The 15243-nt window shown below is 30.2% G+C and overlaps 1 protein-coding gene across 1 annotated transcript in view; it reads right to left on the bottom strand.

Moving 5' to 3' along the window:
- LOC145323089 (uncharacterized) overlaps window positions 1–15243 on the bottom strand; it is a 119427-nt gene that overhangs the window by 14540 nt on the left and 89644 nt on the right. The window contains exons 16-17 of the mRNA XM_080165471.1: window positions 6853–7001; window positions 5476–5587 (exon numbers count right to left, since the gene is read on the bottom strand). Of these exons, the coding sequence (XP_080021597.1) occupies window positions 5476–5587; window positions 6853–7001 (261 nt within the window). The remainder of the gene's footprint in view (window positions 1–5475; window positions 5588–6852; window positions 7002–15243) is intronic.

Below are 15243 nucleotides of genomic sequence, written 5' to 3'. Positions count from 1 at the left end.
CTAAAACCAGATAAAGACTCTAATCATATCATATAAAGTAGTAAGGATAAATTGATTGAGCTATCCTTTTTAGGGAACCTTTACATAGGTCCTTAATTGGTTTTATGCTATTTAAATTTATGCTTTTTGATAGTTTTAGGATAGCTTTTAAATTTAAAGTCTTATGTGCATAGTATTAATAAACGGTTATTTTAAATGTATATAGATAATAAACTATAAACTTTAATGTAAAGATAATGAATGATATAAAAATTGTTTAGATTTTTATACTATCATAAAAACACACCTTTAGTGCTTCAAAATTGCATTAAGGAAATTTGGGCGGTCATAAATAGTGTTATAAAAGGTTTTGTACAGTTTTCTACATAGAATTTTTAAATAAGGATGACAAAATTCATAAAAGTGAAGTTCAGCAAATCAAAAGGTAATCATGCTTAAAATGGACATCCGGGCTCTTAGGTAATGATTATGGAGTTGCTACGTTTTGTACCTAACTGTTACAGGAATCAAAATACCAGGTTTGAAATTGAGAGGACAATTTTAGGATAAGAGATGTCAGGTACTGACAAACGGATGTGGAGCGATCAGTCAGCCATTTACAAGATCTTAAGGAATATGCATACATACAAACAACTTACTACTTTAGTATATAGGACTGTATAAAACATGTATAGAATTGTTGTGGGCCAATTTTGCACCCCATTATTCTGACCCCTTTGATTAGAATGGATGATATATGCTGCATTTATGCCGAGATGCCTATACTCAATAAATATCAGGGAGGAAGGGGACATTGGACTGTAAATTATACTGGTCCCCACAGTTCGGTGGCTTTGTAGACTAATATTGATATGATTATACGGAACAGTGTCCAAAATTTTCAAATATTCTTGATCTTCATATGGGGTGATTTTTTTGTTATAATTGGGGGGTTTATTATGATGCCTATTGTCTTATTCCTTAAGTTTCCTGATCCATTTAAACTATCTATATAGACTTCATTATGATATGACCATGAGGTAAATATAAAATAATATATAATAAATACCAAGTATCTTATATTAAAATAAGAAGAAAAATGTCATATCTAACAAATGTTTTTGGAAGAAACAATTTAATCCGTAAAAAAGGACAAAATATTAAAAAAAACAATGTGCATAAAAATAAATTTTAGAACTATATTTCAAGATTCATCAATAAATTGTATTTCAAATAAAAAAGTTTTTTTACATCTCCTTCTTTAGACCCAAAATACCTTTTAGTTGCTAATTTATGATTTAAAACATACAAGCATTAATTTTCCTATGCACTTTGCCTATTTTGATGTGTGTGTGTGTGTGTGTGAGCAAGGATATTAAGGGATAAGGCAATAGCTGATAAATTGATATTCATCCCAAATGCTGGTAAAACTTCTACCCCTTCTTAAAGGTTGACACGTTTGGACACTGAACTTAATGAAATAATTAATCCAAATTTGAAAGTTGTTAAGCCAACGAATTAGAAAACATATTAGAAAACTTTGGGTACTAGTGTAATAAAGAGACCAATGTCCTCTCACCCCTGGTGTATGTGTGTGTGTGTGTGTATTAAAAAGGTTGAAATATTAAAATGGTTATTGTTTTCTAATAATGGTATATGAAAATTGCCCATTTCATTTTTGCATTCTTTTTTAGGCATTATATGCAATTTTTTATGTGATATTTAGAGAATAATTACAATAAAAATTATTGTTTTATTCATATTATTACCATAATTCTCTATTTGGACTATAAATCATATTGGTCCCCAAAGTTTTATCACCAAGTTTTCTCAGTTATTTGCTTTAAACTTTGGTGACTATAATTCAATCATGATTGGTAGGTGCAAGTTTAAGTTATTTGATATTACGAAAGAGATAATTTTGTTTATCATCATTGGGAATGTTCATCAATTTATCGTCCATTGTCTTATCCCTTTAGATACCTGATTTTATCTCTAGGTTTAAAAACAGAAATATCCAAAACTTATTAATTTGCAAATTTTTAAAGTGATAAAATTTTATGATGATTAATATTATGTGTTTGTGTGTATATTTTTAGTACCATATTAAAAACTAGCGGCTGTGCTTCTAGCATCTAGGAGCTTTGAAAAGGTAGGGATGGGCATAAAAATAGCATAAAAACATCCCATGACCTATGTGAAGCTTCCTTTAAAATGAAGAACTCAATTAGTTCAATACATATAAAAATTTAAACTAAAATTTAATCTAAAATCATAACCAGACAGTCCATAAGTACATAGGTAAAAAAAAATTAAAAAGGCATGCAGTTTTCTTCGCTAGCCTAAGACTAGAAATGTATAATGTATATTTGCAAGTACTAAGGGTTAAAATATTTTGCAATTATCTATGTTATTCAAAATTACTTTAGGCGTCTTACACATAGCTATCACCTTTGACTAAATTTTACATAGTCAGCAAATTTAAAACAGATAAAACAAAATTATAAATGTTGTTTTCCGAAATGACTTCGAAACAACTGGTTCTCAGCCATACAGAAAAAGCATGTATAGCATCGATAATTTTACGAATATAAAATCTTAAAATTAATAACAGTTTTGTTAACCCACTTCATTGGCCCTTCGGTTCTAACACAAATGGTTTTAATGTTATAATTGTTTATTTTAATATCTGCAGAACGCTGTCTATAATACGATGCGATAATATGCCAAATCTTAATTTAATTGTTTCCACAAAAGTAACTTAAAATTGCCAAGAATCAAGAAAAAGAATAGATTAGATATATCTTTTTGGGAAGTAATACCATCTTTTCAATTCTTTACAAAAATTGGAAATCTACAACTATTTTGCAATCTATTATCAGTAAAAGTAAAAATCATTCATGGTATAATTGAAATTCTATCTGTATACGCGATATATATTATTATTAGAAATTTATGATAGCATAACAATTAGAAATATCTGTGGTTTACCCTAAAATACCTTATCGAGCACATAACTCAGTAGTTTACCGTGTGTTAAGTGTTTCACTTTGGGTTAGGTTTGGTTATATTGGGTACATGGTAGCCCCGATGGGGTCAGGCATACAAAACCACTCCTCCTCTATTTTCAATTTTTAAAAAGATTTGTTAAACATTAGCCCTCTCCAATTATTTGTAGTTGCTTAAAGTTTAAAATTGTCAAAATGCTATGTGTAATCATTATCTAGATATAAGCTATACATGCCTAGAGCTAGAAGTGCGGTACTTAGTAATAGCTCGCTCTTCTTATGAGCTTTTAATTTGATTTTGAATTATAGCTTTGCAACATGTGTTAATGTATTTCAAATTTCTTTACAATACTATCTAAAATTACCATTAACATAATAACATAAAAAAAAGAATATTTTTGCCCTTTATATGCACATTGGCTTCTAAACTTAGGGTACTTTTCCTTTATCATGATTGGTTGGCTCAAAATAACAATTTTTTATGTTGTTTTTTACATTAAGATCCCCGCTATATTATGTCATATTGAAAGAATTACATACAGATGTTAAGGCTTTAAGAATAGTCATACATCTAAAAGCAAACATTAAACACTAAGCCCTAAAAAGCCCAACATACAAATTGGTTTCTTTGAAGATGAGTGTTTTTATCAACTGCCCTTTTTAAACCCAAAACATTTTTGATAAGAATATATATATGAGTGTTCAAATAAAATAGTAAAATGAAGCATATCATTTCGGGATCTAAAGGGATAATACAATGGCCGATAAATCGATGTGTATCTCCAGTGATCATTCACAAAATTACCCCTTCTGTAGATTACAATTAATGGTTGAAACGTTTGGAAACTCAACTTAATGAACCAACCAATCAAAAATCCACAAAGTTGTTAAGGCAACGAAAAAGAAAATGTTATTATAAAACTTTGGGGACTAATGTAATAAACAGCCCAATATTATAATACCACATCAAACACACACCAAAATTAAGATACATAAAAATTGGTGAAAAGACCAATTTGTGCATACTCAGTATTCAAGTTTATTTCGGTATTTGTACAGCTTAAACATCGTACTATACAACAAATCATAAAAAAAACAGGATGTATGTCTGCATATATGACAGCAAAGATCTCGTAGACGGCTAACCGATTCATAATTTTCCGGGAAGTTTTCTATTGCTCCAGTGAAGGTTTTAGGCTATTATAGGGAAGGGGATGGGTGGTTATGACATCCACAAAGAGAATATGACCCCGAGAAAAAAGTTAAACCCCCCACTAAACTGTACTAGGATATACATATTTGTCTGAGAGGTCAATAATAGTTCAATAAAGGATAAAGCCAATTAAAGACAATTATCAGATAAGCCTTACATTAGTTATGAATAAGATAATACCAGCTTTGCAACTGTTTGGTAAAGTTTTATAAAAAAAATACTAGGCAACCAATTTTATTTATAATATAATATTGTATCGGTCAGATAAGCTTCTATGACAACTAATAAATGAAGTACAAATAACATAAATAATTATTGGCGACCAGAAAATTAGTGGTCTTGAATTCGTGCCCTATTAGTTATTCACGGACAATTTGGGTACTATATACAAATTTTAAGTATTTTGTAACATTTTTTTGTTAAAAAAATCAACATAACATAGAAACGTATTGGTCTATTTATAATAAATTATCAATTTCAAAAAGCATGCCAGAAAGGAATATTTTAAAATGACAAAAAACTATTTTGACTTTAAGGAGAGAACTGTAAATTACACTGGTCACCAACGTTTTATAATTAAGTTCTCTTATTTGTGGCTTAAAAACTTTAGGACTCTTATTGGCTGGAAAAACTAATCTATAACTAATAATTTTAATCTACAAAGAAAAGGTAATCTTGTGTAATCATAATTGGGGTTTCCTTTCGTTCTTTTCATACTTGAAAAATTTGGAAGAATAATAGTTTTTCTTCTGAAACATTTCTTTAAAACTATTTTCTATGTATTATTCTGGTGTTTACTATATAAATAATGTAAAATGAACCCTCATAAAATTGCCATATGTAAAATTGTTTGTAATTGTTATGTACTTGTTATTATACCTCTGTCTAGACGGATAATTTATAACACGTAGTATTTCTATAATTTTCATAATCCGTTCTAAATGTATAATGTAAATTTGAAAGTATTTTATCTTGTAAAAAACTATTTTATGTTCGAAAGTATCCACAGATAAAAAAAGGCATTTTTGCCTTACATTTTTTGCCAATGAAAAATATTCACTCCAAAAATTCAACAGTTTTATCTTATTAGATAAAGTGTAAGATTTTTTTGGCTTTCTAAACAGTGAAGCAATTGACTTTTCCATTGAAAAGAATCTTCACAAGTAAAACAACAGTTTATTCAAAATATTGTGTTATATCTAACAAATATCAAACAATTACTTTTTTGAGAATAGAGTCATACGGAAAGAGAGATATTAAAGCTACAATATTTACCTTTCTTACGCCCCAGGTAGTGCTACCCAGCATATCCATGGGCTGTTCAGGTCTCCTAGCTGGTGCATTCATCATGCTGATTCGTCGCCATAACTTAGTCGAACTGTTTTCCCTGCAAAACAATAATTATTAACCTTAGATCCATTCATCTAACTTAAGTCATTGATTGGTTGGTTCCAACTAGCAGCATCCAAACATTTCAACCAAGAATTTTAATCTACAGAAAAGTGTTATTTTGGTGGTCACAATTGAAGGTGTACATCAATTTACCAAATATTCTTAACCCTTGAAATAGCTGACAACAATATATGAGTCGGGACAGCTCAGGGTCTACAAAAATGGGACATAGTTACATATGACTCTTGACCTCTCTATATATCTTAATTTATAATATGGGTGTTAATGATATCATTTTTTGTATTTCTTAGTTTTCTCGTAATCAAGCGAACACCTTTAATTTGTACAACGCACAGTTCTGAATAAGAAAAGAATTCTTATTGTTACTCAAAGAATAGACGTGTGGCCGAGCTCTGAGTACAATAAAATCATATAAAGCCTATATAGAAACGAGGACAATTGAATCTAACGCAGCGATAAAGAAGTAGCTTATATAATATGGATCCTCATTGCTTACAAGGACAATTATGCCCATAAGCAGCACAGTATCTATAACTAGGGTAAACCAATTAGTCCTTCCATAAAAGTGGTCAACAATTTAAAGAAGTTTTACATATTTTATTACTGTATAACAGTTATCCATTCTTTTTTAATATGCATGTACATAATTATTGACATTACTTTTCATATATTATATTGTAATTAAAAGTTTGTGGTCTACTATTGATAATTTGTAAATAATAAAAACCAACAAACATGTAATAATTTCAATTAAAGAAAAGATTTATGGTTTTACAAATAGTTGTAACTAATTATAGAAAAATAATCACGAAACCTTGCATTAAAAAATACTCTGATGATAATGTTTAAAATAAGTTAAGTATCATAAAACTAAAATATCTTAATGATTTATGAACAATATACTTTTATATAGTAATAATAAAGAAAGGGTATAGTTCCTTTCGTGACAACGCCTCTTAAGGTGCGTTTCTTCGCATTTTTACAGTAAATTTTCTTATATTTCTAGCCCCTGAGGATCCAATTGCCTAACTCTGTGGGGCAATCACCTAACCTAACATAACCTATTAAAAGTTATCCAAAATTAATGGTGAAAAGTTTGAACACTGTTAGTTGATACCAGCCAATAAGAATTTTTAAGTACCCAAAGTTTTGAGCTAATGAACTAAAAAGCATGTTTGTAAAACTTTGTGTAATATGTCCCATCCCTCCCTTTGTTATATAGAGTACCAATGTTTGTACCTGGTAGTTTCTTGGTTCATAGTCTCCAGGGAGGACTCAATGGTTTCCCTGGCCAGCTGGAGGTGTTGACGGTCAGTGTGATGACCTGGCGTCACTGTCAACAGCCGGGATAACAGCAGCGGGTACCGGGTCACTCGTTGCACAGGAACCTGAAATATTACACCATGAATGGATTTATTACTACTTGGATCTTACACCAGATTACCATGTACTCTCATAAAGTGGAACTTGTAGCTTGCTAAAATAACGATCTCACTCATCCAACTCCTTTAGCCCATCCCCTCCTCTCCTACTGGTTGAACGAACTGACCAATGAGTGATATCTATTTTAGCAACCTAAATTGACGACTATTCCAAAATATCCACGTATCTTCTCATCCATTACATTATATGTTATTATTTTTGGATATAGATTTTTAGCAATTATCATATAATGTACCTAAGTATTTCAATAAATAAGACCTAATTATTAGTAAGAAACAGTTTGTATTATATATAACTATACAACGTCCATAACTGTAAAGCTTAAAAAGCCATTTTTCGATGATTATATTTGATTTTGAGTTATGTTGTAGTTCAGAGTTTAAGGAATAAGTAATTTTGCTTTACATTTGAATAAGGAATAACTGTAGTTATCCTTGTATAAAAGTAATAGGATGTCTGTCTGTCTGTACCGAAAGATCTCAATAACCGCTCAACCGATAGGGGTTTTCTTTACAGTTCAGCTTCTCATAGGTCCTGGAAAGGGTACCACCATCCTCTCAAGAGAAATCGCAATATAAGAACATGTCCAACTCCCTGAAATTTTTTTTTTGTAGATGCGCTATTGTTTTTATAGGGCGTGTGGGAGGAAACTTACTTACCCATTGAGCCTGGCATTAGTAAATTAAATGAAACATGACATAGCTTTATATTTTGGACCATCTGATTTTAACTCAATAGGCCCCACTGTTATATATTATATTAGTTCCAGTCAGGCAGGGATAAGTTGACACAAGAAAAATATTTTAAATAGTGGAAAAGTTAGAAAATGAATGAAATCCATTTAACAAGGATGACAACATATTTATGTAACGAAGCACTTCAAGTCTTTTTTAGTAATTTATCAAGAGCAGCAAAGACGTTGTATGTCTTATAGCAGAATCTCATTTTTAGTAGCGAAGCTACTCTATAATTCACTTTGTCCGTCCGTCAGTCAGTCCGTCAGTCAGTCCGTCCGTCAGTCAGTCAGTCCGTAACGCTATGGGGGAAATGGGATTTACTCAGCTCCAATAAACGATAGAATGCTGAAATTTTTTGACAACATTCCCATCATTAAGGAGCACAATTGACTATAAAACATCATTGGCGTTCGGACCGATTTTTAGCAGGTTTTAGGCTATTTTTATATTTTTCACATTTTTCTCAATATCTTCAGTGTTTATGGTCCGATTTTCAAAATTTTTTCAGTTACAGATATCAAAATTAAATTTCCCGTCGTTTAAAGGAACAACCATGAAGGCCAGACTGCCTTTTTAACAGGTTTTAGGCTATTTTTATATTTTTCACATTTTTCTCCATATCTTCAGTGTTTATGGTCCGATTTTCAAAATTTTCTTTGTTATAGATATCAAAATAAAATTTCCCGTCTTTTAAAGAAAACAATCATGACGGCCAGACTGCCTTTTTAGCAGGTTTTAGGCTGTTTTTTATATATTTAACATTTTTCTCCATATCTTCAGTGTTTATAGTCTGATTTTCAAGATTTTTCAGTTATAGATATCAAAATTAAATTTCCCGTCTTGTAAACAAAGTAACCATGACAGCCAGACTGCCTTTTTGGCAGGTTTTAGGCTATTTTTATATATTTAACACTTTTTTCCATATCTTCAGTGTATATGGTCCGATTTTCCAAATTTTTTAAGTTAAGGATTTAAAAATTAATTTTTTTGTCGTTTTAATAAAACAACCATGACTGACAGACTGCCTTTTATCAGGTTTTTGGCTATTTTTATATGTTTTACATATTTCCCCATATCTTTGTTTATTTTGATGCAATTTTCAAACTTTTATGGGATATCAGTATGAAAATAATTTTTCCCATTGTTAATATAATTTACTTTGACCATCGTCATCATGCAAAATAAAACAAGGTTTCATGTTTATTTTATCCAATAAATCTATAATTGATTTTAGTAAAAACCTTTTAAATCTACCTGTACGTATTCCCATCGACGATTTTTTGTGCTTCGCTACTTATGGATGTTGTCATCCTTGTTTACTATCATATTTACAGACATCTTTCTTTTAAGTCAATTAAGAAAATCCCTCATTTAACGAACAGTCGGACAAAAGAATAGTCAAAATTAAAGGATAGTTTTGATTCTAACAATATTTTTTTATTTTTTTTTATTTAAGAAACACGAAATATATACTTTAAATCCTTGAAGCGCAACACGGAACAACTAACATAGTTGTATATATAGTGTCAGCTGAAAGCCAAGATTTATTTTAAACATAAATTATAAAAAAACTTTATAAACTCATTTTAATTGATTACACCAAAGTAACATTCTGTACAAAACTTAGAATACAATAGACTAATGTAATGTATACAACTGAAGTATATACCTATACACTAGCGGCTACGCCCCTAAATGCCTCTAGTGGCACTTTAGTTTCAAAAAGATAAATATAAAAAAAACTAGAAACAATTTCTCCACAGGACCTATGAAAAGCTACATTGTATAGGAGAACCATATCGGTTCAGCGGTTAGCATGATATTTCGATACACACAGACAGATAGACACACACAGATCCTGTTACTTTATTATAAGGACATTAAAAGAGATGAATAAAAAAATTAGATACTCAAAAGTGCTTTAATTTTCGATAATTTAAGTTTGATTTTATTTAAAATAAACTACATGGATTTGATGATATATGGAGTAGCTAGAACAATCAATATTGTTAACCTTGCTTTCATTTAATTCAGGGAGGGAGGGGACATTGGAATTTAAATCATACCAGTATCCAAAATAATAAAAAAATTTCTCATTCATTGGCTAGACTACTTTGGCAAACAAATTAGCAGTGTTCAAACTTTTTCCACCATTATAATTGTAATCTATAGAAGAGGCAATTTCGTTATAAGTCTTTAGGTGGTTTACATTAATTTATTGTCCATTGTCTTATCCCTTAAGATCCCTGAACTAATTGTTAAGAATTGATTGGAGATTATGTCGATGAATAATTATTAGTATAAAATTAATGTCTCGCTTTATCAAACTAATGTTTAATAAATTTAGCAACATAGAGTAATATTTCCAGAGTATAATCGAAGATTTATTACACCTAGTTTTTAAAAGAGAAGCGTTTCTATGTTCATGGTCGGTCCGTAACAGTTAGCTCCTATCTTTAATTTAGACAAGTTAGAATCTCCCTCTAAATTTCAAATTTTGCATAAACATTCCTGTTACAGTTAGGTATAGTTGGCTTAAGAAGTAAGAAGACTTCTATTAAATTTTGGTAGGTAATTTTTAAATAAGACTGCAAACTTTTTTACCAATAATCTTAATAAACTTTTGCTATTGTACATTTGCGTAATGGAAACAACAACAACATGCTTGCAAGATAATGATTATCAGGGATCTACAGGGATAAGACAAAGGACGATATATTTATGAAAAGCCCCAATGATAATTTAAGATTTGACACTGTTAGTTTGGAACCAATTAATCAAGATTCTTTAAAGAACCCAAAGTTTCTAAGCCATCGAATGAGATAACGCGTTTATAAAACTTTGGGGACCTGTACTATTTGCAGTCCAATGTCACCTCCCTCCCTCCCTGGGTGCAAGAGTGATTATAGATTATAATAATATAGATAATATAGCAAGATTAATAAGATTAATATCTTCATAACTCTACAACAATATAATTATACTATATGTAAGGGATCTAATGGGATAAGACAATGGCCGATAAATTAATGTACATCCCTAATTAGATTAAAATTATTGGTTCAAACGTTTGGACACTCAACTTAATGAATCAACAAATCAAAAATAAATAAAAGTCCCCAAAGTTGTTGGGCTAACAAATAAGAAAAGTTTGGGGTCTAGTGTAATAAACAGCCCAATGTCTCCTACCTCCATCACTATTTGAACAATGCTATAGCATGTTGTAATTAAATCATGTTTCTGAAAAGAGTATATAAAAATAAATGTTCTTTGGGTTCGAGTCTCGCCTCAAACTGAGTCATGAAAAAAAAACAGTTAAATTGTGCCTACTGTTGTTATTTATCAGTACATTGGCTTAAATTTGCTTAATTTCAATTTAGGACTTTGAGACAATGGACGTGCAATCAAAGTTTTTAAAAACTATTGAGTAAACGAAAGAAAGAGAAATAGTTAGATAGAAAGTAAGCACTAATTCATAAAAATTTTCTTAGTTTTGTGAAAATGAATCAAAATAATAATTCATAAAAATGACAAGCTCTTACAGTAATGAGTATTTAACCTCCCATCATCATAATAATTTTAAAGAGACACTACAATAGCTTAGTTTTTTATATAAATATATAAAAGACAGTGTAAAACATAGAAATCATTCGCAAAAATGTAGTTAAAAAAGGAGGCATCTCAAAAGATAATACAACGAGCGTAATTTTGATATACACCTACAATTACAATTAACAAAATTACCCCCTCCATAGAGGAAAAGTTAACAACAGACTTTAAATAAATCTTTTGTAGCTAAGAAGTTTGGGAGAAAGTTGTATCAGAAGCTAATTGTAATACTTTTTAAAAAGTGGTAGTTTCCTTTAAGCTTCCAAAAATGATTAAATTGTCGTGAAAATTGGTAAAATTTATGATAAGTTGTTTCTTTATTAACAAATAATTACTCTATAATTATCAAATGATTAATTAATTTTTTTCTTGAAAGTTAAAACTTAAAAGATGTGAAGTTCAAATTCAATTGACAAATTACAAAAAAATACTTTTCCTAATTCTATTTATCTCACTAGCAGCTGCGCCCCTAGCATCTAAGGACTTTGTATTCAGGGTGCAGAAAATAGCCTAGAACCAACCCAAGGCTTATATATAAAAACTAATTAACCTAAAAAATAAATTCCAGAACCCAATTGAATCTTTCCTAAAAAGTTATCAGTTCATTAGTCATTAAAAACTTAAGCTTGAGACAAAACCTTTTTACTTTATATAATAGGATTTCTAATAATTTCGCTGCTTTAGTAAATTTCTTGTTTTTCACAATTATGAATTTGCTAGTTTAAAAGGCATAAAATCTTTTTTTATAATTAAGGCAACTAGAGTTTAATAGATAGATAAATGAAATAGAAATTTTCTTTCATACATTGCTCTAATATTCCATGGAGAGAAGAGACATTGGGCTGTAAATTATATTATTCCCTAAAGTTTTACAATCAAATTCTCTCATTTGTAGGCATAAAAACTTCGGTTACATGAAATTTATTGAAAGGTTACTTTTGGTTTTAATATACGTTGTGTATCAAAGTATCGTTCAATGTCTTATCCCTTAAGATCCCTGTAATAATATGATCCCGACAGACAGAAAGACATAAACACCAAGTAATTTAGTGTTATTTTTAGTTATTTTACCTATCTAATTACCCCTGCGGATTTATCTTAAACAAACACCAACTGGTGAAAGTTGGGTATTTACTCTCTATTGTCTTTTAATAAGTTTAACCCAACAGAAGTTCTATTGACGTAGAATGATCATAGAGGGGTATACACATGAAAAATATCTATGTATATACATTATACACAGTAGTAAAAAAATTAGTACGTTAATTCAGCGATCTAAAGGGATAAGACAATAGCCGATAAATTGACGTACATGCCCAAAGTTTTTTGGCCAACTCTATATTAAGCCAACTGTAATCTATAGAAGGGATAATATTGTGTATCATTATTAGGGATGTACATTAATTAATCGGCCATTTAGTTCTGTGTTCTTTCTAATTATTGTAATCTATTATCAACCTTTAATTTTTCTCTTTTCATTCTTCCCTCTCAATTTTAATATAATAAAAAAAAAACTAAGGGAATAGTCCCTTTCGTGGCAACGCCCCTGAAGGTGCAATTCATCGGTTTTTTTTTAAATGCCTTTTTATAGGTTATTTTAGGTTAGGTTAGGTTATATTAGGTTAGGTGATTGCCCCACAGGGTTTGGCAATTGGCTCCGCAGGGTTAGAGCCCCCCGCAGGGGCTAGAAATAGGAGAAAACCTACTGTGAAAAATACGAAGAATCGCCTCTTAAGGTGCGTTGCCACGAAAACTAAAATTTCTGTGAAATTGAGAATTTTCATTTTCTTTCTTCAAAAAATTATACATGAACTCTCATTCGAAGGCTTAAAAAGTTTGGGTACCTATTAAGATTTGGTTGCACAATCTACAGTGTCCAATTTTTTCAAGTAATGTTTTTAATGAAAGGGTAATCTTGTTTATCATAATTAGGATTAGAAATAAATTTATCGTCTTCCATTGTCTTATCCCTAAAAAGTGTTTCAAGAACATACAAAACGTATTTATGTTTACGATACTTCTCTACTTTTAATTAAAGTTACTTACTGTTCAAAATAACAAAAAATGTTTAGACTAAATCTTTAGACAAATAAATGGGATCGATAAAATTAGTTCCCTGTTAAACATGTCGCTATTATAATCAGGGATCTAAAGGGATAAGACTATGGCCGATAAATTGATGTATATCCCCCAAGGATAATTTATAAAGTTAGTGGTTTAAACGTTTGGGCACTTAATGAAACAACCAATCAAAATTTGATAAGTCTCTCCAAAGTTGTTAAGCCAACGAATAAGAAAACCCTCCCAGGTTATAATATATTATGGAAGCTATAGGTTTTTAAGTGTAATAATGATTAACGTTAATATCGATTTAAACTCATTGCATTAGAATGAAAGCTAAAATTATTTGCGCCGATGTATTGTAGATAATATTCAAGTGAATCGTATGTCAACGTACTACATCTATGTTTAACAAGGAAAGAAGATAAGGAGGATAAAGTTAGGGAAAATCGGGCTGTTTAGTACACTAGTCCCCAAAGTTTCGTAATATCGTTTTTTTAGTTGACTAAAAAACTTTTGGGACTTTAATTGAATTTTTGTTGCTCAATAAGACGAGAATTGAAAAGTTTCAACCACTAGTTGTAATCTACAGATGGGGTTATTTTGTCTATCATCATTGGGGATGTACATAAATTTATCGGCCATTGTCTTATCCCTTTAGATGACTGGTAAAGTCAAGGACTGAAGATCAAACCAATTAAACTTGTACAAGTAGTAAAATTAATGGTGTCCCCACAAAAAAAGATTTTTTTAGTCGAAAATAAAAGTTTATTTTTGAGTTGTTTTAAAGACAACCCTATTAAACTCTGGGCTTTAAGTTGACTCACAATTCAATGATATATGTCGACTATAATGTTTAGTAAACGTTGCAATATCTTTTTTTTTATCAAAACTGCCTGATATTTTTTTCAACATTCCATCCATTCGGAACGAAATATCATTAAGAACCATTTGGACTATTCTATTACCATCCTTATGTCTATAGCGTTATGTTGACATAATAACAATGTTAAAGCGGTAACTAGGTATTTGAACTTTGATTATTGTCCACACAACAAAGTTTTTATTATAGCACAATGGCGAAAACACGGGAACACCAAATAAATAAGTTAGCAGAGTAGGGGGCAATTTGATTTCGATTAAAGCAGCGAATAAAAAAAAGGTATGAGGTATTTACAACAACTAGGATTCTCAGAGAACAAGGACGAATCGCTGTCACGGTTCCAAAGTAGCGGATTTAAACTATTTCAGTGCAATTTATGGCATTTAGCATCTAATGGGTGGTATTTGATGGTGGATTGAGTGCATAAATCCTATGAGAAACTTCAATTTAATGCAGAACTCAATCGGTTCAGTGGTTACTGAATGTTAACGGACTAAGACAGCCTTACTACATGATGTATTATTTTCTTTTTAAGTAAGTATATAAAATATAACATATGCAGAAAAAAATAATACATTTGTCTAAACAATGATTATTTCATACTGGCGGAAAATTTGAAGACAACTATCTTTTTTTATACCTATTATCTTTTAGAAACATACTTTTTATTCCAAACCAAATATAACACTCTAGCTAAAATTTTATAAGTTTTATAGTTGCTTTGCTCTTGTAAATGGAAAAAAATACGGAAGTAAATTTTCTGCTTGTTAAATCTTTTTTAGATCAAGTTGAAATTGGATTCCTCGGTGTTGTAAATATCAAAGAACAAGGATGACAACATCCATAAAATCGAAGCTCTGAATTGGTAGGACAAATAAACATTAATACTTAAATACA

Source organism: Acartia tonsa, chromosome 6 (genome assembly GCF_053477335.1).
Source record: "Acartia tonsa isolate MP-2025a chromosome 6, ASM5347733v1, whole genome shotgun sequence".
Lineage (NCBI taxonomy): Eukaryota > Metazoa > Arthropoda > Copepoda > Calanoida > Acartiidae > Acartia > Acartia tonsa.
This window is presented reverse-complemented; position numbering and strand designations above follow the sequence as displayed.